Source organism: Haliotis rubra, unplaced genomic scaffold (genome assembly GCF_003918875.1).
Source record: "Haliotis rubra isolate DU_JTF1 unplaced genomic scaffold, ASM391887v1 Scf13, whole genome shotgun sequence".
In the NCBI taxonomy this organism is placed as follows: domain Eukaryota; kingdom Metazoa; phylum Mollusca; class Gastropoda; order Lepetellida; family Haliotidae; genus Haliotis; species Haliotis rubra.
In genome coordinates this window covers 2,577,141-2,598,697 of record NW_025765225.1, presented here as the reverse complement: position 1 = coordinate 2,598,697, position 21,557 = coordinate 2,577,141, and the positions used below count along the sequence as shown (strand labels likewise).

General features: G+C 44.6%; 1 protein-coding gene across 3 annotated transcripts in view; it reads left to right on the top strand.

Moving 5' to 3' along the window:
- The first annotated feature begins 8,218 nt into the window (after positions 1 to 8,218).
- The window catches only part of LOC124267131 (serine/threonine-protein kinase Nek9-like), a 33,371-nt gene continuing 20,032 nt past the window's right edge, over positions 8,219 to 21,557 (top strand). For all 3 annotated transcript variants that reach the window (XM_046702009.1, XM_046702007.1, XM_046702008.1), the window contains exons 1-11: positions 8,219 to 8,342; positions 9,243 to 9,420; positions 10,924 to 10,976; positions 11,459 to 11,529; positions 11,965 to 12,070; positions 13,615 to 13,664; positions 14,834 to 14,915; positions 15,697 to 15,801; positions 16,247 to 16,308; positions 16,579 to 16,684; positions 19,180 to 19,254. In XM_046702009.1, coding sequence (XP_046557965.1) covers positions 8,220 to 8,342; positions 9,243 to 9,420; positions 10,924 to 10,976; positions 11,459 to 11,529; positions 11,965 to 12,070; positions 13,615 to 13,664; positions 14,834 to 14,915; positions 15,697 to 15,801; positions 16,247 to 16,308; positions 16,579 to 16,684; positions 19,180 to 19,254 — 1,011 coding nt within the window. In that variant the 5' untranslated portion in view covers position 8,219. The remainder of the gene's footprint in view (positions 8,343 to 9,242; positions 9,421 to 10,923; positions 10,977 to 11,458; positions 11,530 to 11,964; positions 12,071 to 13,614; positions 13,665 to 14,833; positions 14,916 to 15,696; positions 15,802 to 16,246; positions 16,309 to 16,578; positions 16,685 to 19,179; positions 19,255 to 21,557) is intronic.

The window sequence follows — 21,557 nt, the reverse complement described above, 5'->3', positions numbered from 1 at the left end:
TTATTGACCATTTGAGACACAAAAACTTAACCAAACCTGAAGAGGTGCTCAATTCTTTGAAGAGAGTCGTCCTTGGGGTACATATATGCATTTTCTGCGCTGAAAATGTCCTGTGACAGTTGTATCAATGTTTTAATAAAAATATTAATTGAAAAGCTTCTTCCGGTTTGGTTAATTCTTTTTCATAGAGATCGTCCTTGGGGTACATATATGCATAAACACAGACTCCCAAAGACCGGAGGCCAGGGAGGAGGGAATTCTGTCAAAGCACACACAAATAGCGATCGTTAAGAATAATGTAACAGACGCCACAATCACTCACCTGTCACATGTCCCGTTTTGAGCTTCCGCGAGAGGCATTATGGGAGGGTAACCGACAGGGAGGAAAGGTACTGAGAGTCGACCTCACAGGTTAAGCATAAGAGAACGCACAGAGTGCGAACGTAAACAACCCCACCCACCTTATGGTCTATCTCCACTCGTGCGGGGCCAGGATCCGGCGAGAGAGAGCGTCTGCTCGCACGTTTTCCAGCCCCGGGAGATATACAGGGAGTACCTGACAGTCGCACTGGTCGCACCAGAGGAGAAAGTCCCATGCCTCCCGAAGGAGCGCTGGGGACACCGTGCCGCCTTGCTTCAGGATGTACGTCATGGGCGTACGGTTGTCCAACTGAAGACGAACCACCTGGTCCTGGACATGCTCTCGGAAGCGCTCGAAAACCAACCGCACGGCTCTCAGTTCCAACACGTTGATGTGAAGGCGGAGTCCGGACACCGACAGACTGCCCAGAACACCCCCCCAGCACGTGAGGGACGCATCAGTCTGAACTGTAAGAGCTGGCGTCGGGATTTCCAAAGGGACCCCCTTGGAGAGATTCCTGACATTGGTCCACCACTGAAGGTGAGGAGACAACCACCCGGGGACAGTGAGACTCCGCTCTAGGTCCTCCGAGTGAGCCGACAGACTCGCCAAAGCTTGCTGTATAGGGCGCATTCTCAACCGCGCCCGCCACACTACAGAGATAGTCGCCACCATATGGCCAAGTAGACGGAGCCAAGTCCGTGCTGGTGCCTGGGTCTGGGAGAGGAACGAAGACACCATCTCCCGTACTCTGGTGACCCGGTCGGGCGACAAGGAAACAAGATCCTTGTGAGTTTGGAACCTCGCCCCGAGAAAAACCAAGACCTGGGTGGGTACCAGGTCGGATTTCTTGGGGTTCATGATCCACCCCAGTCGAACTAGAATGTCTATCACTGTGTGGGTTGAATCTAGGCTCGCTGGCTGAGTTAGCGTGCTGATCAACCAGTCGTTGAGGTAAGGGTAACAACGCCTTCCTTGCGATCGAGCAAGGGCAGCTGGCACTAACATGAGCTTGGTGAACACCCAGGGGGCAGTGGATATACCGAAGGGGAGCACCGTGAATTGGTAATTCATCCCGTCGTAAGAGAACCAAAGGTACTGCTTGAATGATGGATGTATGGGCACATGTAGATACGCATCCTTTAGGTCGATTGACGTGAGCCAATCGCCGGGCTGAACAGAGGACATCACCGAGTGAAGTGTCTCCATCTTGAAGGATGGAACCTCTAGCATGCGATTCAACCCCTTGAGGTTGAGAATGGGACGGAACCCGCCGTCTTTCTTCGGAACGAGGAAGTACGTGGAATAAAATCCCACCTGTTCCTCGCCCCGGTGGTATGCGCTCTATAGCGGACTTGTCCAGCAAAGCCTGAACTTCCTCTCGCAGTATATCAGCCCGGACCTGACATGTCGGCACCGCAGTGCGACGTATGTCGGTGAACTCTGGCGGACCTCGCTTCCACAGTGGTAGATGGCCGACACTGATGGTGGACAGCACCCAAGTGTTGCTTGTAGCCTTCTCCCACTCCGGCAGGAATAGAGAGAGGCGGCCTCCCACTAGGACGTGTGGTAAGAGGGCGTGAGTGGTCCTGAGTAGCTGAGCTGACTGGGACGGACCCACGGCGACAGCCTGTTGGGTTAACGGTCGGTCGAGAAAAGGCTGGGAGCCAGACGAAGAGGACTGCTCCTTGCCCTTACCCTTGGCGGTACGGCTCCTATGCCTACCCCTGCCCAGCGGCCGGCCAAAGCCACCCGGCAGACTCGGGTGTAGGCTGTACCCCGGAGGAGGAAGCCGGAACGGGAGTGCGGGGGCGAGAAGCCCGCAGGTGCTCCAACAAGGCCTTAGAATCCTTGAAGGAGGTAGCTGCAGCGGCAGCCTCCCGGATGACCTGCTGTGCCCCAGGAAACAACGTCGCTCCCAGACGGAAGGGAAGGGCCAGCAAGGTCTGCTGTGTAGCTGCCGAGTAGCGAGACGTCGACAGCCACAGCTTGCGCATCCCCATGACTGCGCACATCACCGTAGATGCCACTGACTGCAAGGAGTCGCGCGTTAGGTAGGCCTGAACTTCGGAGAGTTGGCGGAGGAGAACGACATGCGGAGAAACGTCCCCAGCATGCCCCTCAGCCTCCAGGGCCGACCTCTGAATCGAGGAGAGGTAGGCCTCGTGGATGACCACCCGCACCTGCTGCAAAGCATTCCGGTAAACCTCCTCGTAGGTCCGGTAAGCTTGCCGCAGGGGGGCGTCCGCGAGGGCAAAAGGTGGCACCAAACGCCCTTGCCTGGCAGCCGGAGCTGCACCGGAGGAAGCCGAGCCTCCCCCCAGGGCGACCGAAGTGAAAACACACTCATCGACCACTGGCACAAAGAACAGGGAATCGTCCCCCAGCTGGTACCTCTTGACAAGCTCAGGCAAGTCAAACCGGAGGCGTGTCCCAACCAGGAGGGGATCCACCACGTCCTGCACCAGGGACGGCAAGATGCGGAGCAGCGTCTGCGAGGGTTGCCTAGGGGCAAACGCCTCGATTGGCAGGCGGAACTCAGTCGAGTCCGAGCGGCTGGTAGGCACCGCGGCCTGGGGGATAAACTCAGCAATGCGCTGCCGTACCTCCCGCAGAGCCGTCGAGAAACGGATGGCGCCCTCCTGCTCCTCGACCTTCCCAATGTCCATGGACTCAGCACCCGAGCCCGAGTCAGAGGCTGGGTCTCCTCGCGAAGAGGACCCGGTGGGCGGCCTGGCACCAGGCACAGAGGGAAGGGAAGAGCTGAAGGAGCACCCTGCTTCAGCACCCGACACCACACTCGAACCCCGGTCCCGAGACGCGGGAGGAATACCAGGCAGAACTGGTTCATCCGCTCTCATGGGGCGGGACGGCGCAGGTACCGGAACCCCAGGAATCCTCAACGCACCCTGCGCCAACAGCGAGAGGGGGACTGGGAGCAAACCCTCCCCCTCCGGGGTAGCCGAGGCGTCCGGACCTGAAGCCAGAGGCAATGGATCTACAGACGCCTCCAGGCCAAGGGATCGAGCCGGGCTCGGCGATCCCACCCCTGGACTCTCCGTCCCCTGCTCCGAGTGGGCGAGGAACTCCTGACGGAGACCTCCAACCGACTCGTGAACAAGGGACTTCACGGAGTCCATGTGCTGCTGAAAAAGCTGTGTGATAAGTGACATGTCAAAACCGCTGGGAGCAGTAGAAGGTGCCTGACTGCGCGACTTAGCCTTTTTGCCTGTTTTGGTTTTTTTGGCTTTAGACGGGGGGACCTGGGTCAGTTCCCCTCCCGCCTCTCGCAGTTCCCTATAAAAGAGGAAATCTGCAGCCCGTCTCTTCTGGGCTCGGGGGGAGAAGCCCATACATATTTCACATGTGTCGGGATTATGGCCTACTTTCTCTAGACAAACGAGACACTTGTCATGTCTGTCCGCTCGGGGTATACTTTGTCCGCAGACAGTACAACCGGAAAACGCCTGAAAGCAAACACACAAGCATGTAGCTAACAGCGGAGTCAGCAGCATAAAGATACACGTACAAAACATTGAAAATTACGTGAATGCGACCACGGGAAGAAATAAAACGCAATATGACAACCAAGTGGCACGCTAAACTTCCCGCCATGGCAAAGCAACAGGTGCGTAAACCACAGGAAAGTCAGCGTAAAATATATAATACAAAGTCACAATTATGAGACAACCGACCGCAAAGCTTTACTGTTCTGTTCAAGGACAAAATAAAGACCATACATACAGGTGGTGGTGTCCCATACATTATTCTCTTAAACTTCGATAATTGGAAGGAGTTCAGCTCTACAGGGCACATCCGTTCAATGGAGTGACAGCAGAAGGAATGATGATACGGGCCTATGTGCTTACCTGGTTGGCTGCGCATGCGTAGCGGGAGGTAACTCCACGAGGTGGGGGCCGTATAATATATAAAAAAGATTTTATTTATTGTACAATATTTTTATTAAAACGTTGATACAACTGTCACAGGACATTTTCAGCGCAGAAAATGCATATATGTACCCCAAGGCCGATCTTTATGAAAAAGAATCCAACTTGTGAGCAGAATAATGTTGTTCTGATTTCTTGAGACCACGACTAGCATAACTAATGACCCGTTTCTCTTCTTCCTCAACCTGACAAAGAACAGCACCGAGACCTTTTGTGCTCGTGTCAGCGCGTGGTTATACGTCGACTGGGGAATTAGCTCATAATTAAGATGAAGTGTACGTACAATACGTTGACAAGACGAAAGAATACGTTGAGCTCAAACTTTAGTTACATGACAAACAATCAAACGACCATGTCACAAGCTCAATAACGGGTATGTCCACCATCGGCATTAAGAACAGCAATGCATCGACGACGCGTAGAGCCTATCAAACGTGCAAGGAAGGCTTGTGGGATGTCACGCCAGATTCTCCCAAGTTCTGTTGCAAGGTCAAGGGCGTTATCTGGCGGATGAGGAAGACGGCGTAGACGTCGATCCATCTCGTCCCAAACATGCTCTATCGGGGAGAGATCCGGTGAATTTGCAGGCCAAGGCAGTAAGTCAACGTTGTGGTGTTGCAAGAAATTCATAGCAACCCTTGCCGTATGAGGGCGGGCATTGTCCTGTTGGAATGTTAACCCAGGGCCATGACGTTGCAGAAAAGGAATTGCCACAGGTCGAAGAATCTGATCCCTGCAGCCCACACCAGTTAAGTTGCCTGAACAATCACCAAATGAGTTCTTTGGCGTGCTGTGGTGTTACTCCACCCCAAATCATCACGGAACCACCACCAAAGCGATTCCTCTCCAAGACAGGCCTGTGCATAACGTCTATAGGCACGTTGACGTCCATCACTATGGGAAATGTTAAACCTGGACTCATCTGTAAACACAACATTTCTCCACCAAAACAAGGGTTTGCGGACATGATTTCGGCACCACATTCGGCGAGCTTGTCGATGACGTTGTGTCGGGATAAGCCGTATGGCGGGACGTCGTGGTCTGATCCCGTGATGACGTAAACGTTTTCGAACTGTGTTGGGGTGGATACGGCGAAGTCCTGGGATGGTTCGGGCAGTCATCACTGCAGTCTGAAACCTGTGGCGAAGATGGGTCACCCTTATCCATATGTCCTGTCTTGGCGTTGTTACACGTGGACGTCCAGAACGTGGCCGATCGATGACGTCATTTGTGTTCTGGTTGCGTCTCACCAGTGCAGAAATGGTGTTCCGGTGGCAGTGGCAGCCACTTGTCGTTGAGACATTCCCCCACGGACCATCCCAATGGCCTCATGACGTTGTACAGACGTGAGCCTTGGCATGCTATACGTTTCAATAGCCGTTTAATTTTTTGAACGATCGCAAGGGCAGGGGTTGAGCTTTCCAAAGTGACAGTATTGTGTGGCATTCATTTGCTCTGTTTCTCTTTCCCGGAATGCACGTGCAACAACGTATTGCACGTCTCAAGGACGAACCCACTGACGTCACGGGACGTGGCATGTGTATGCATGTTGGATACATGTCACTAATCTCCGAGTTTAAATCCTTATGTGTCTACACAGGTTTGATAAATTTTGATTTTAATTTTTTTGTATGCACAGTTTCTTTTATGTGCCTAGTATATAACACTCCATCAAAATACCTATTTTATCACATTCATTTCATTGCACATTATTCAGATAATTAACAATCACAGCACTACCACTGAACATATAAAGAGAACTCAAAACAAATGGACATCACAAAATCAATGGTTCAGTTTCATATTGAGATCCTTAGGAATTATGGAAATGCTCATTCTCACCAGTAACGTAAACGCACAATCTGTTTGGACTCTGAATCAATTGTAAGTGAAATTATTGACACCAACAATTTCTAACCATAGGTCAAAATATACCTCCACCAAATGCATAATTCAGTTACAATAAATACTGAATTAACCTTTCAACAATTTAACATATTTTTGTAGTTTATTCCTTTAAATAAAACCAAATGTAACTAACCTGTAATTCACCAAAGTCAAAATCCTCCATCCATGACTTTCAAACCACCTTGCCAGGCTGGGAGAAACACAGCAAGTGAAGAAACTTCACACTTTCCAAATGCAACTAAATTCAACATCCAATCAAGATGCTGCACATCTTCAGCCAATAAAAACCAAGGACAAGACATCAGACCTGACCTAATTAAGACTTGGCTAATTTGCATAGGAACTATTTTCAACCCATGACCCAGTGGTGACTATAAATAAATCATGGACTTGTGAAAATGTAAACCTTTTCACTGACAATTGTATTATTGTTTAAGGTGTTATGAATTGATTCCAAACAGGAACATAAGACAAGACATATTAAAATAAATTGCTTTTCCAGAACATTTTACAATTTGTATATTTATGTTGTACTTGTTACACACTTGTATTTGTTACACACTTGTTTTGTACTTGTTACAGCAATATGGCTGAAACACTGTCGATGTGACGTGAAATCCTAACTCACTCACTCTCCCCTACCCAACCCAATCGTAATAATGAATAGTCCTTTGGGATTGTTTATTTGTTGGCGGTCTGTAAATAATCGCGGATCGAGTCTGGACCAGACAATCCAGTGATCAACACCATGAGCATCAATTTAAGCAGTTGGGATTCGATGACGTGTATCAAACAAGTCAGCGAGCCTGACCCCTGATCCCGTTAGCCGCCTGTTATGATAACCATGCATGGGTTGCTGAAGACCTTTTCTAAACCGGATCTTCACAAATATGTCCCTAAAGACGCAAGACTGTCAAACGAATTACATCGTCTCAGATCACCAGGCAACATGTGCACATGTTCTCGGTGTTGAGGTTGACAGTGGTTCCTTAACATCATGCTGGTAAGTTCATTCTACGAAACGTTTGCGAAGGATCAAGTTTACATGATTTATAAAAACATCATCCAAAAGGGAGAGATTGAAACATTACACAATGATAACGTATGTACACATCAATTTCACGATGGACAGGGACGTGAAGTCGTGGGTACGATGTGCACGAGGTGCACGAGGTACTTGAAAACCTGTGTTTGGATGTATTTGACAGAATTGATACACATCATTTTCTGAGAGCACAACATTTACCGCTGAGGATTGTAACAACTACATGAACGTACGTACGCCCCCTCAGCGCCAAAGACGTCGTTTAACGATCAAAGAATTCAGGCAGATACGTATGCTTGAAACTGGCGAAGCACGGAGTACCATTGCTGTGGTCTTCGGTGTCAGTCCAGGTGAACTCAGCATCGCATGCATGGAATCGATACCTAAACGTCTTCATGGTCATGGACGATTACGCACGACCTCATCGACTGCATCGCTGATGTCCAATAAGAGCAGGAGTGGCCAGCCTTTTCACCAGACAATCGAACCTATGTGGAACGAGATTCTAGACGCCCGAACACGACATCCCGTCAACGCTACACCAAAGAGTGGAACAGTGTTCCTTTGGCAACCAGCTACTCATGATCCATTAATTGTTGCGTTTTTGTTCTTGGGGGTGGGGTGTCATCAATTTTGTACCCGTGTACTAGGGGGTGGGGGTGGGGTGTGTCATCAATTTTGTACATAGAAATATTTAAAAATTAGGCTTACAAAATATGGGAAGGGGGAGCGGGGTCATTGATTTTGTACATGACATGCAGAGGGGGGTCACTTACTTTGTACATGCTTCTCCATAAAATCATCACACACACACACACACACGCCCCACACCCCTAGCCATAAATTATGAACGGTCCCTAAATGAGGATTATTCCAGAGTCCGTGGGAACGAAAGGAGGCAAACGTGCAGGGAGTAACGGGTTATCTCCCCTGTTGCGAGAGAGTTGTTTACAAGATGGCGACCTCGTTGACTATGGCTAGCGAGAGTGTTGATGGTCTGCAAGAAACATCATATGTCTTGGTGCGCGTATTGGGTAGAGGTGCTTTTGGCGAAGCTGTTCTATACAGGAAGACAGAGGTACCACTGTCATGAATCATTTCAAAGTATAATTTGAAAATACCTCTACTTTTCTCTTTGAATTACAGTACCTCCGTTTTCGCGCACGAAAACCCCTTGACCCAACACCTCTCGAATGAAATAATCAGTCACGTGTAGACACAAAAGCAATCGATCGATATCAGTGCCAATTGGAAATCAGAAAGATTTCCGCCCTTTATCCCCGTTTTTTATTATTCTATGCCTAAGATTTATAGTAAGAGAAGTTTATTTATAGAAACCCCACCCTAACCCTAAACCTAACATAATGCTAAATCTAAACCCTAAACCGAAACCCTAACCCCTTGAAATAATCATGACAAATAGAATACATTTCAAGCGAGGGTTACTCTTACCCCCATATTTTCACAAAATATAAAATAATGAGAAAACAATATGATTAAATGTGTTGTTTTTTTACATTGAAATGTTTTCCACAGTTATATGACTGGTTATACTACATTTGGGGTTACACCAAGCACATCATTTATGACATTATGACATTTCATGTGCAGCAGATGGGCTAAAGGGTAAAAGTAATATTTAATATTGGCCTAACAAAACACCATGATGGCACATCTGTTTGCCCTCTAACACATACTTATTATTCCATAAGCATTTCAGTGGAGCTACATAGCTTTGCAATGTTATTTTTGTTTATCTATTATATCTTTAACATTTATGTTGGTATTATTTTACTCTGATCATGGCTGAATCATGAAACCCTCAACTCCCAATGCAGATTAATGTTACAAGTCAAAGTCAAAGTATGCGTAGTGACTATTCAATAAGATGTCTTAGCATAGTGTTTTATTGAAATAGTCATTAAGCATGCATTGCATGGATTGAAAATGATGTGTAGAAATTTTTTCGTTGTTTCAGGACAATAGTCTCGTAGTCTGGAAGGAAATCAACTTGGCAAAGCTGAATGAACGGGAGAAGAAAGACTCATATACAGAAATTGAGATACTGTCACTTCTCAATCATTCAAACATTGTATCATACTACAATCATTTTGTTGATGAAGATACGCTCTTCATTGAGATGGAATATGCCAATGGTAATTGCACAAAAACAGAATGTTGAAATACCTGTGTTTATTTCTATATACCTGCCACTAATGCCCATTGTTGGTCATGGACCCCTTTAAAAGCTACCAGGCGCATCTTGTTATATAAGTTATGGATTTGTTTCTAGACCAGTGTATAAAGCAGAAACTCAGAGATTAGGACTAGAGATTGTTCATAGTTTTGAAAAGTCGGTCACTGTTCCAGTATAAGAATGAGTTAGAAATAAATCAACTGTCAATTGCATATTTGTTCAGTTAGTTTTAATCACTGAGTGAGTATTCCATTATACAGTCTTGTACAAAGTCATGGAAGTATGTAGGGATATGTATACAGTGAAGCCCCGTTAGTCTGGACTCCGATAATCCGGATGTCTCGCCTCCCGGGCGATTTCAGCTTGTTACCAATCTATGCCTATATAATTTGCCTCGATAATCCGGAAATTCGGTTCCCGGAACCGGACGGTAAGTAGCTGTCACCAATCAGTAAAATAAACAGTAAATTGCTTCACAGTCCGGACGCTGTAAGTCGTGTTCACGAACCGTAACAACACCTCCCGGCGATGTTTACTTAATTAACTGGCCAACTGGGTTGTTGTTTTAATTAGACATTAAAAGCTCCCGACTGAAGATACTGTACATTTACACTTTGATTGACACCACAATACAAAGGCGTGGATGACAAGTGAGCTGTTTTGTGATTGGTTAATGTACTGGAAGGTCGGATCAACATGCGGATGTCACTCGGTAAAATTATTGATGTGATGAATTAAGCTTTACATTAAATGCTTATTTGTTTTATCCAGATTCGTGTCGTTTTTGTAATAGTTAGGGAAGCAACTTGGGTCTTGATTCAGTAGTCCGGACTATTCGCAATCCGGACGAATTTACTGACAAACGCAACCGTCCGGATTAACGAGGCTTCACTGTATATGTAGTAGACTAACATCAACCACAATATTTGAATACTGTTTCTTTTCAACTTTTTAAAAAGTAATATATCCACTTAACAATTTATTTTTTGTTACGTAGACATTTTTTTCTTGCTTACTCTAGCAAAGCATTTATTTAAAGTGAAATGGTAGCAATCCAATGAAGAAAATCATGGCTATAACTTTTGTCATTGATCCCTTTTATCTAAAATACACAATTTTACTCTTTTCTTAAAATGAATATGTTTTGAATGAAAAGTTGTTAAAATTGTTGAACTTGGTCATACCTACTAAAACAGAGCGTAATTACATTATTGATAAACATATTCAACTGCCCCTTGTCGTATGGACTGTTTTTCTGTAATAGTATTTGTTTCTTTAATAGTTGTTAGCAGTAAAGAGCACAAAGACATTACTCTGAACTCAGCTTCACTTGATGTGATATTTTTAATGGATTTAGATAATTGAATGTAAGCATGGTTCTGTAGATTATACATATAATTGTATGTAAGGATGCGATTTGAGACTAGACACAGTGTCTAATATCCAGACCTTCATCTTTCAGGTGGGAGTCTATTTGACAAAATATCGCATCAAACACATCTCTTTCCTGAGGAGGTATGTTGTATCATTCACTAAGGGTCAGGAATTCTTCAATTCTTAAGCGTGTGCATCCAGATGAAATATTGGTACTTGGCATCAAGGGCACAACTTATACATGGTGATGCCAAAACTTAATTGATTTGAAGCAAATTGATCATGGATATTTCGTGTGTGATTTAAAAGGTTTTTTGAGATGAATTGACCAATTTTGTTAAGATACAATGTCTTTTTGTATACATATTATCTAAATTTGGAAAAAAAACATTATAGGATTTAGCAATTACAATGATGTATACGGAAGCATCTTTCATCTCAGTAATTCAACATTTAAAAAAAATATTCATTTATGTTGAATAAATGAGGAGAGAGAGAGAGCGCTATATTAATGAACTTGTATATTATCACCTATGATACTGTACAAAGTAAGTTAACAATGTAAGAGTTTACAGGGTTTTACTCTTCTCTCAGAGATCAAGTATTTGCTGTGTTTGTTTCAGGTAGTCCGATGGTATCTCTTCCAGCTGACCTCTGCTCTGGCCTATGTTCATGAGTTTGGTATCATACACAGGTATGCAGAAACAAACATCCTGTTTCCCTAACCACACATCAGAGAAAAAGTTCAGTTCAGTTTTGTTTGCATGATCTTCCATCTCAGATAAATAGAAATGAAGAAATTCAACTATAGAACTCAAACCAGAAGTAACTGTTAACATGGATAACCATTCCAATAAGAAGTGACATATTGCCTCTAGATCTGGGTATTGCCACTTATGGAGATAAGTAGTACTTCTCTGTGCCCTGGAAAATACTAAGCACTGAACCAACCAACCCCAAAGAATTGACAAACAGCAAATTTACATATTGAGCTTATGTGTTTTTATACCTACCTAAGGTAATTTTTAGCGTATATTTATCTTAAAATATAATATATACTGTGTTGCCATATCATTCAGAGATGCCGTCAGTTGTCACATTTCTGCTGACATATTCTATATTCCTGTAGAGATATCAAGACTATGAATATCTTTCTGACGAGGACGGATCTAGTGAAACTTGGAGACTTTGGAATTTCTAAAGCTTTGGAGTCCAAGGGTGGAATGGCTGAGACTGTGAGTGTATTTGTATAAGATCTAATTACGTGAATAAACTGTATGCCAGACACAAACACTCAGAACACTCTCTACAGATTCATAGTATGTGGAGGGAGATGGATGGGCGATGGGCAAGTTCATGGTATGTGGAGGGAGATGGATGGGCGATGGGCATATTCATGGTATGTGGAGGGAGATGGATGGGCGATGGGCATATTCATGGTATGTGGAGGGAGATGGATGGGCGATGGGCATATTCATGGTATGTGGAGGGAGATGGATGGGCGATGGGCATATTCATGGTATGTGGAGGAGATGGATGGGGCGATGGGCATTCATGGTATGTGGAGGGAGATGGATGGGCGATGGGCATATTCATGGTATGTGGAGGGAGATGGATGGGCGATGGGCAAGTTCATGGTATGTGGAGGGAGATGGATAGGCGATGGGCAAATTCATGGTATGTGGAGGGAGATGGATGGGCGATAGTCATATTCATGGTATGTGGAGGGAGAAGGATGGGCAATGGGCAAGTTCATGGTATGTGGAGGGAGATGGAATGGCGATGGGCATATTCATGGTATGTGGAGGGAGATGGATGGGCGATAGTCATATTCATGGTATGTGGAGGGAGATGGAATGGCGATGGGCATATTCATGGTATGTGGAGGGAGATGGATGGGCAATGGGCATATTCATGGTATGTGTAGGGAGATGGAATGGCGATGGGCATATTCATGGTATGTGGAGGGAGATGGATGGGCGATGGGCATATTCATGGTATGTGGAGGGAGATGGATGGGCGATGGGCATATTCATGGTATGTGGAGGGAGATGGATTGGCGATGGGCATATTCATGGTATGTGGAGGGAGATGGATGGGCAATGGGCATATTCATGGTATGTGGAGGGAGATGGATGGGCAATGGGCATATTCATGGTATGTGGAGGGAGATGGATGGGCAATGGGCATATTCATGGTATGTGGAGGGAGATGGATGGGCAATGGGCATATTCATGGTATGTGGAGGGAGATGGATGGGCGATGGGCATATTCATGGTATGTGGAGGGAGATGGATGGGCGATGGGCATATTCATGGTATGTGGAGGGAGATGGATGGGCAATGGGCATATTCATGGTATGTGGAGGGAGAAGGATGGGCAATGGGCAAATTTGACTCCTGAGATAACTCTGGAGGTTCCATCCTGATCCATCCTGGATGGGGAAGAATGACTCTGCTAGAAATCTGCCTCAGTTAACACAACAGGGATGGTGTGCTTGTAGAAGTAGAAGACGTTGTGAACTGTCAAGCAGGCTGCTTTGGTTGTATGATCCCATGGAGCTGAGAATACAGTTTGAGTATCAGCTTTATTTTAGCCATATGGTGATGAGAATGCAATTTGAATACACACTAATCAGTTGACCTGTGTAATATGGTCATGTGCTGATGTATAGCAGCGTGTCTTGCTCTCTGACAGTGATCTATTGTCGTGATTATTCAGCTTGTTGCCCTGGCAGATCACAGCTTATCCAGTGATTATTTATATCTTCTTTTTTCAGCTTGTTGGAACACCATACTACATGTCTCCTGAACTCATGAAGGGAGAAAAGTAAGATGTTTACAAAACATAAAGTGAATTTCAACATGAAAACAGTATTATAGGAAATAATAATTACATATTATAATGTAAATGGGAAGTGTGTTTTGGAGAAGCTTGATGAGATAAGAAACTGCAACTAGGGCATTTTTAGAGATATGATGTTTTTGATAAAATAACAATCCTATTTATTTTTATTCAAATTTAACCTCACCTTTCTTAGAATATTTGTATCCTTTATCATGTTTAGGTAGATGTATGTCAATATTAATTTAGTGGGAATCATCAACAATAAAAGGTTATAATTCGTGGACCAGTTGTAAACAATGTGTTTGTAATTTCTTCACCCACTGACATCCTGTTGTCAAAAGGATGGGGTAACCTGGTGTTTGCTCGTGACGCCGACGACCCAGGTTCGATTCCCCACGTGGGTACAATGTGCGAAGCCCATTTCTGGTGTCCCTCCACCGTGATATTGCTGGAATATTGCTAAAAGCGGCATAAAACTAAACTCACTCACTGTTGTCAAGAATGAAAGTGAGGTGATGACATGCAACAGAGATTCTTCCCGTCAACTGCTTCTTGGCATTCAAGTATTTTTTCTAACATGCAGTTTGAGTAATCTGCAGGGCTCCAGATAAGGGCTGTATCGGCGTATGTACGGATAAAAAATATGCACGAACGTAGCAGATACGCACCACAGCAATGGTGTACGGTCTTAGAATCATTTACAGACGTATTTATCTGAAAAAAGTATTGTTTTATTGTTTATTGACCTGTTTACACAAGAGTAGCAATATTGTGGTGCATATATGAAACGAAACACAAGATTACTGATTGTCCATTAATTTTCATTCAGTACTCTAAATGTACACTTAAGGTTTTCCAGTACTCCTATATTGAACAAATAAGGAGTACAAACTCCTGATGTTGAAAAATTATCTGGAGCCCTGTAATCTGTGATGCAATGTTGTAAAGAAACGTATTTGAGTAAGTAATACATGTACATAGGGCTACAACTTATCTCCTTTTGAATTTGTCTCATTGAAAATTATACTTGATCAGGTTTCCTCTGACAACAATAAACTAAGCTGAGATGCAACCCTTGTCATTTCCAGGATCTGCTTAAATGCAAGATGGACCTTGGTTATGATCCTTGTGTTTTTTCACTTTGTTTCCAGATACAACACCATGACAGACATCTGGGCCTTGGGCTGTGTCCTGTATGAACTGCTGACCCTCACCAAGACATTCCAGGCCACTGTAAGTAGTCCACAGCTCACTGACCACTGTCAGTCCTTGGGAAGTAGTCAGTAGGACACTGTTTGTAGCCCAAAGTTTGTAGGTCTGTGTCTATAGTCCACAATCTGTAGGCCACGGTCTGCAATCAAATGTCTGTCATCCACAGTCAGTAGGACACTGTTTGTAGGATAAGAGTGTGTCTATAGTCCACAATCTGTAGGCCACGGTCTGCACTCAAATGTCTGTCATCCAGTCAGTAGGACACTGTTTGTAGCTCAAAGTCTGTAGGTCTGTGTCTATAGTCCACAACCTGTAGGCCACGGTCTGCACTCAAATGTCTGTCATCCAGTCAGTAGGACACTGTTTGTAGCTCAAAGTCTGTAGGTTTGTGTCTATAGTCCACAATCTGTAGGCCACGGTCTGCATTCAAATGTCTGTCATCCACAGTCAGTAGGACACTGTTTGTAACTCAAAGTCTGTAGGTCTGTGTCTATAGTCCACAATCTGTAGGCCTCGGTCTGCACTCAAATGTCTGTCATCCAGTCAGTAGGACACTGTTTGTAGCTCTAAGTCTGTAGGTCTGTGTCTATAGTCCACAATCTGTAGGCCACGGTCTGGGCTCAAATGTCTGTCATCCACAGTCAGTAGGACACTGTTTGTAGCTCAGAGGTATGATATTTAACATTACAATATTATCTATAAAACATTTGAATTCAGACAGTGACCAAACATAAACAGTATTGCATAATGTCGAGTGATGCTTGATGAGGTAACCATGGTAATAGATCTGCCTTGTCTCCAGAACCCCCTGAAACTGGCGTACGATATTGTCCTGAACGAGCATGGTGGGATTGACTCGATGTACTCCAAGGATATGGACGACCTTGTCAACAGCATGCTGCAGAAGGTACAGCCTTTACACACATCGTCATGACAATACATCACCATACAGTTTATCATATCTCAGATATCTGTTGTGGTAGATACTTTGGAACAACTTGCTGCCATGGCTTCATTCCAAATCTGATGTCACGTCTTCATCTCTCATATCACCACAATAGTACTGAAATAATAGTGACTTTGAAATAGAAGCCTAATGATTAAAGTGTCCGCTCGCACTGAAGACTCAGGTTTGATTCCCCACATGTGTGAAGTGATATTGCTGGAATATTGCTAAAAGTGGAGTAAAACCATACTCACTCACTCTACTAAGAGCAGTGAAGGGACAGCTACAATTTTTGCAAGTACTGAAAAGGTGTGATTGTTTGGTAAAGAAATATGACCAGTTTGATATGAAGTTATTCCAAGTTAGTCTTCATTCATTTACGATGTGAACTATGTCCTGATTTCAGAATCCTTCCAAGAGACCAACAGCAGAAGAGATACTTACAAACAAGCTGTTTTCCAATGCAAAGTGAGTTCATTTCTATTGTTTCAGAGCAAAAGGATGCAGTCCTTAAAGAAATAATTTTAGTTAAAACATAATGATATGAAATCTATGTGATAGAGTGCATTTAAAGGATGTTGATATATGGTTTCATGTCATGATACTAATTTGCCAATACACGGTCTGGCGTTGTTTATATGGTGTAATACATTTTTAGCTCTGTTTGTTGCATCCACATGTATGCTGTGCCAGTTTACCATTATTTAACATTTATGACTATGTTTGCACTTTTTCCAGAGATCTTGAGCAGAAGGTTTGGGAGTTGAACTCATCATCTAGGAGGGCTCGGTCTATGGCAGCCACCTCTACTGCTGTGCCAGTCATCAAGGCCAAGATGTGTGAGGTCAGGCCTTCTGTGTAGCAATATCAGCTTTAAAATGAATGTTATGCTCATAAGCACTAAGTACAATTGTATGAAGATGTCTTTTATTGATTATTATTGACAATCATAAATATTGTGTTAATTCCACAAAAATGGAACATTTCTAATTTTTGTATGTAGTGAACAGAGTTCCAAAGTTATATAGGGCGGTAGGGTAGCCTAGTGGTTAAAGCGTTCGCTTGTCACGCCGAAGACCTGGGTTCGATTCCCCACATGGGTAAAATGTGTGAAGCCTATTTCAGGTGTACCCCGCCGTGATATTGCTGAAATATTGCTAAAAGCGGAGTAAAACCATACTCACTCACTCATGTTGAGTGCAGAGAAAGGGACAGCCAGGTGTTAGAGAAGCACGTGCACAAGTGCCGACAAAGTTATTGATTCATTAACCTGTGCTGTGCCGTCTCCATCCTTTCTCACACACCTGGCTGTCCCTTTCTCTGCACTCCTCCCTCATAACAAATAGTGAACTGTGTCAATATTTTAATGATAGTTTGTGAAACAACTTTTTAATTTTTAGGACATAAATTCTGCAAAAAACTCACAGAGTTGGTCTGACGTTTTGATTATGATCAGTGTTTCATTGAGTATTTTATGTTTATTAGTTTTCGAGTTAGATTGCAATTCATCGGTCCGCTTTTGAGTAAAACGGACTATAAGGCTGGATATGATTGATAGAGGAACTGTGGCTGTCTGTAAGGAGACAATTAGAACTGAGCTGCATGCAATGGGTTGGCAGAAAAGTCGAGGAATTCCATCACCGATCATGAAACCTGAACAAAAGGAGCCAAGGTTGAACTGGTGCTTACAGCATAGAAATTTTAACTAGGACAATGTGATTTTCTCAGATGAAAGTTCTGTGTGGCTTTTTCCTAATACACTGAAATTCTGGACCAAACAAACTGAAAAACCTTTGTATCAGCGCCCAAAGTACAGTCCGAAATTTAACGTGTGGGGTGGCATATCTGTGTTAGGGGCAACGCCCCTCTGTGTATTTGAAGGGTACACAGATATTCTGGAGGGACATTTACTCCCATCTGCTCACGTGTTCTATGGACATTTTTTGATTTTCCAGCAGGACAACGACCCAAAACATCGTTCAAAGCATTCACAGACCTGGTTTCGGACTCAAAATATGACATTATTGGCCAAGCTATAGCCCTGATCTAAATCCAATAGAAAATGTTTGGGGACTTATGAAGGAAAGTGTCAATAAGAAAAATCTGACAAATATTGCTGAAATGAAAGAAGAGGTGGTCCGATATTGGGACAGCATGGACCACGACTTTCTAACTTCTTTGATCAGTAGTATGCCCCGCCGCATTGAAGCCTGCATTGCTGCCCATGGTGACTTGACAAAATACTAACTGTTCACATGTCTTTGAATCTGGAGTGAAAATGTATATAAAAAAGTTCAGAATTGATGCTAAGAGGTGTACACATCACACAAACGATGCCTAGACTAACGACTGAGCAGAGGGGAATGTCCATTAGAAAGTTGCATGGAGGTAGCTCTGCAACCGCTGCAGCTTGATAATTGGGCTGTCATCTTACCACCATTACACGAATTGCTCAACGTCATCAGCAAACCTGGATTGCTGCTGATCGATCCTGTACTGGACGGCCACGAGTGACAACTCATGCGCAAGATTGGTTCATCCGGGTCACTCATCTAAGGAACCAAACTCAAGCAGCAACAGTAACAGCAGCCTTAGTTCATGGGTCAAGGGGAGCAGTGTCCAGCAATACGATTAGGTGTCGTCTTCGGGCTGCTGGAATCCCCTGCCGACGGCCATATGTGGGGCCAATTTTGACACATCAACAACGCCAGCGACGTTTACAGCCCTCACACAGTAAGAGTGTCGATGGATTATCTGGCTCAGAACAACATTAACATTCTTCCATGGCCGTCTCTTTCCTCGGATATGGCTCCCATTGAAAATTCTGGGAAGAAATTGGACGTAGGATTGCTGCATGTAGACAGCCACTCACTCTTCCACAGTTTGAACACAGATTGGTGTTTGAGTGGAACAACTTGCCTCAGGCATTCTTTCAGACTCTAGTGAACTCAATGAGGCGACGTTGCACACCTGTGTGCAAACTCAAGGTGGCTATACGCGCTACTAAAGAGACTGTCACTTTTCGCGTTCAAGGATATCTCCATTTGACGGACTGTGATCAATTTTAACTTATTGCAATTCAGTGTCAACAGCAACTTTCAGCTGTTAAACTGACAGTATTTTCTATTGAATAAATGATTAGACATAATTTTGGTTGTCTTCTATTTAAAAACTTGACAAAAGCCATACTTGCGTTTCTTTTGTTGTTCAGTATATTTCTTCTGCAAAATGTTCATTTCAGAGACTAAATGTCACGCTAAGCTTCTGTTACATCTGTTACATCTTGATAAGGGACACAATTGGTTGTTAAGATGTTAATTACATTGGTATGTTTGTCAGGTGTACCAGTGGGGAGGAGGGAAACGAACTCCGCAGAAACTGGACCTGTTCAGTAGGGAGAAGAGCCCAGTTCAGGTGAGTATTGGCTGATCATGTGTGACTGTAGCCTGATGGTATGGTTGGGTGTTGGACCTGTTCAGTAGAGAGAGATCCCAGTTCAGGTGAGTATTGGATGATTGTGTGTGACTGTAGCCTGATGGTATGGTTGGGTGTTGGACCTGTTCAGTAGAGAGAGGATCCCAGTTCAGGTGAGTATTGGATGATGGTATGGTTGGTGTGACTGTAGCCCCAGATGGTATGGATGATTGTGTGGACTGTAGCCTGATGGTGGACCTGTTCAGTAGAGAGAGGATCCCAGTTCAGGTGAGTATTGGATGATGATGTGTGACTGTAGCCTGATGGTATGGTTGGGTGTTGGACCTGTTCAGTAGAGAGAGGATCCCAGTTCAGGTGAGTATTGGATGATTGTGTGTGACTGTAGCCTGATGGTATGGTTGGGTGTTGGACCTGTTCAGTAGAGAGAGGATCCCAGTTCAGGTGAGTATTGGATGATGATGTGTGTGACTGTAGCCTGATGGTATGGTTGGGTGTTGGACCTGTTCAGTAGAGAGAGGATCCCAGTTCAGGTGAGTATTGGATGATTGTGTGTGACTGTAGCCTGATGGTATGGTTGGGTGTTGGATCTGTTCAGTAGAGAGATCCCAGTTCAGGTGAGTATCCCAGTTCAGGTGAGTATTGGATGATAGAGAGAGGATCCCAGTGTGTGACTGTAGCCTGATGGTATGGGGTGTTGGATCTGGTTGTTGGACCTGTTCAGTAGAGAGAGATCCCAGTTCAGGTGAGTATTGGATGATTGTGTGTGACTGTAGCCTGATGGTATGGTTGGGTGTTGGACCTGTTCAGTAGAGAGAGGATCCCAGTTCAGGTGAGTATTGGATGATTGTGTGTGACTGTAGCCTGATGGTATGGTTGGTTGTTGGACCTGTTCAGTAGAGAGAGATCCCAGTTCAGGTGAGTATTGGATGATTGTGTGTGACTGTAGCCTGATGGTATGGTTGGGTGTTGGACCTGTTCAGTAGAGAGATGATCCCAGTTCAGGTGAGTATTGGATGATGATGTGTGACTGTAGCCTGATGGTATGGTTGGGTGTTGGACCTGTTCAGTAGAGAGAGGATCCCAGTTCAGGTGAGTATTGGATGATTGTGTGTGACTGTAGCCTGATGGTATGGTTGGGTGTTGGATCTGTTCAGTAGAGAGAGGATCCCAGTTCAGGTGAGTATTGGAGGTGATTGTGTGTGTGTGACTGTAGCCTGATGGTATGGTTGGGTGTTGGACCTGTTCAGTAGAGAGAGGATCCCAGTTCAGGTGAGTATTGGATGATTGTGTGTGACTGTAGCCTGATGGTATGGTTGGGTGTTGGACCTGTTCAGTAGAGAGATGATCCCAGTTCAGGTGAGTCCCAGTTCAGGTGAGTATTGGTATGATTGGGTGTGTGACTGTAGCCAGGTGAGTGATGGTGATGGTATGGTTGCCTGGTTGTTGGATGTTGTTCAGTAGAGAGAGATCCCAGTTCAGGTGAGTATTGGATGATTGTGTGTGACTGTAGCCTGATGGTATGGTTGGGTGTTGGACCTGTTCAGTAGAGAGGATCCCAGTTCAGGTGAGTATTGGATGATTGTGTGTGACTGTAGCCTGATGGTATGGTTGGGTGTTGGACCTGTTCAGTAGAGAGAGGATCCCAGTTCAGGTGAGTATTGGATGATTGTGTGTGACTGTAGCCTGATGGTATGGTTGGGTGTTGGACCTGTTCAGTAGAGAGAGATCCCAGTTCAGGTGAGTATTGGATGATTGTGTGTGACTGTAGCCTGATGGTATGGTTGGGTGTTGGACCTGTTCAGTAGAGAGAGGATCCCAGTTCAGGTGAGTATTGGATGATTGTGTGTGACTGTAGCCTGATGGTATGGTTGGGTGTTGGACCTGTTCAGTAGAGAGAGATCCCAGTTCAGGTGAGTATTGGATGATGATGTGTGACTGTAGCCTGATGGTATGGTTGGGTGTTGGATCTGTTCAGTAGAGAGATGATCCCAGTTCAGGTGAGTATTGGATGATTGTGTGTGACTGTAGCCTGATGGTATGATTGGGTGTTGGACCTGTTCAGTAGAGAGATGATCCCAGTTCAGGTGAGTATTGGATGATTGTGTGTGACTGTAGCCTGATGGTATGGTTGGGTGTTGGACCTGTTCAGTAGAGAGATGATCCCAGTTCAGGTGAGTATTGGATGATTGTGTGTGACTGTAGCCTGATGGTATGGCTGGGTGTTGGACCTGTTCAGTAGAGAGAGATCCCAGTTCAGGTGAGTATTGGATGATTGTGTGACT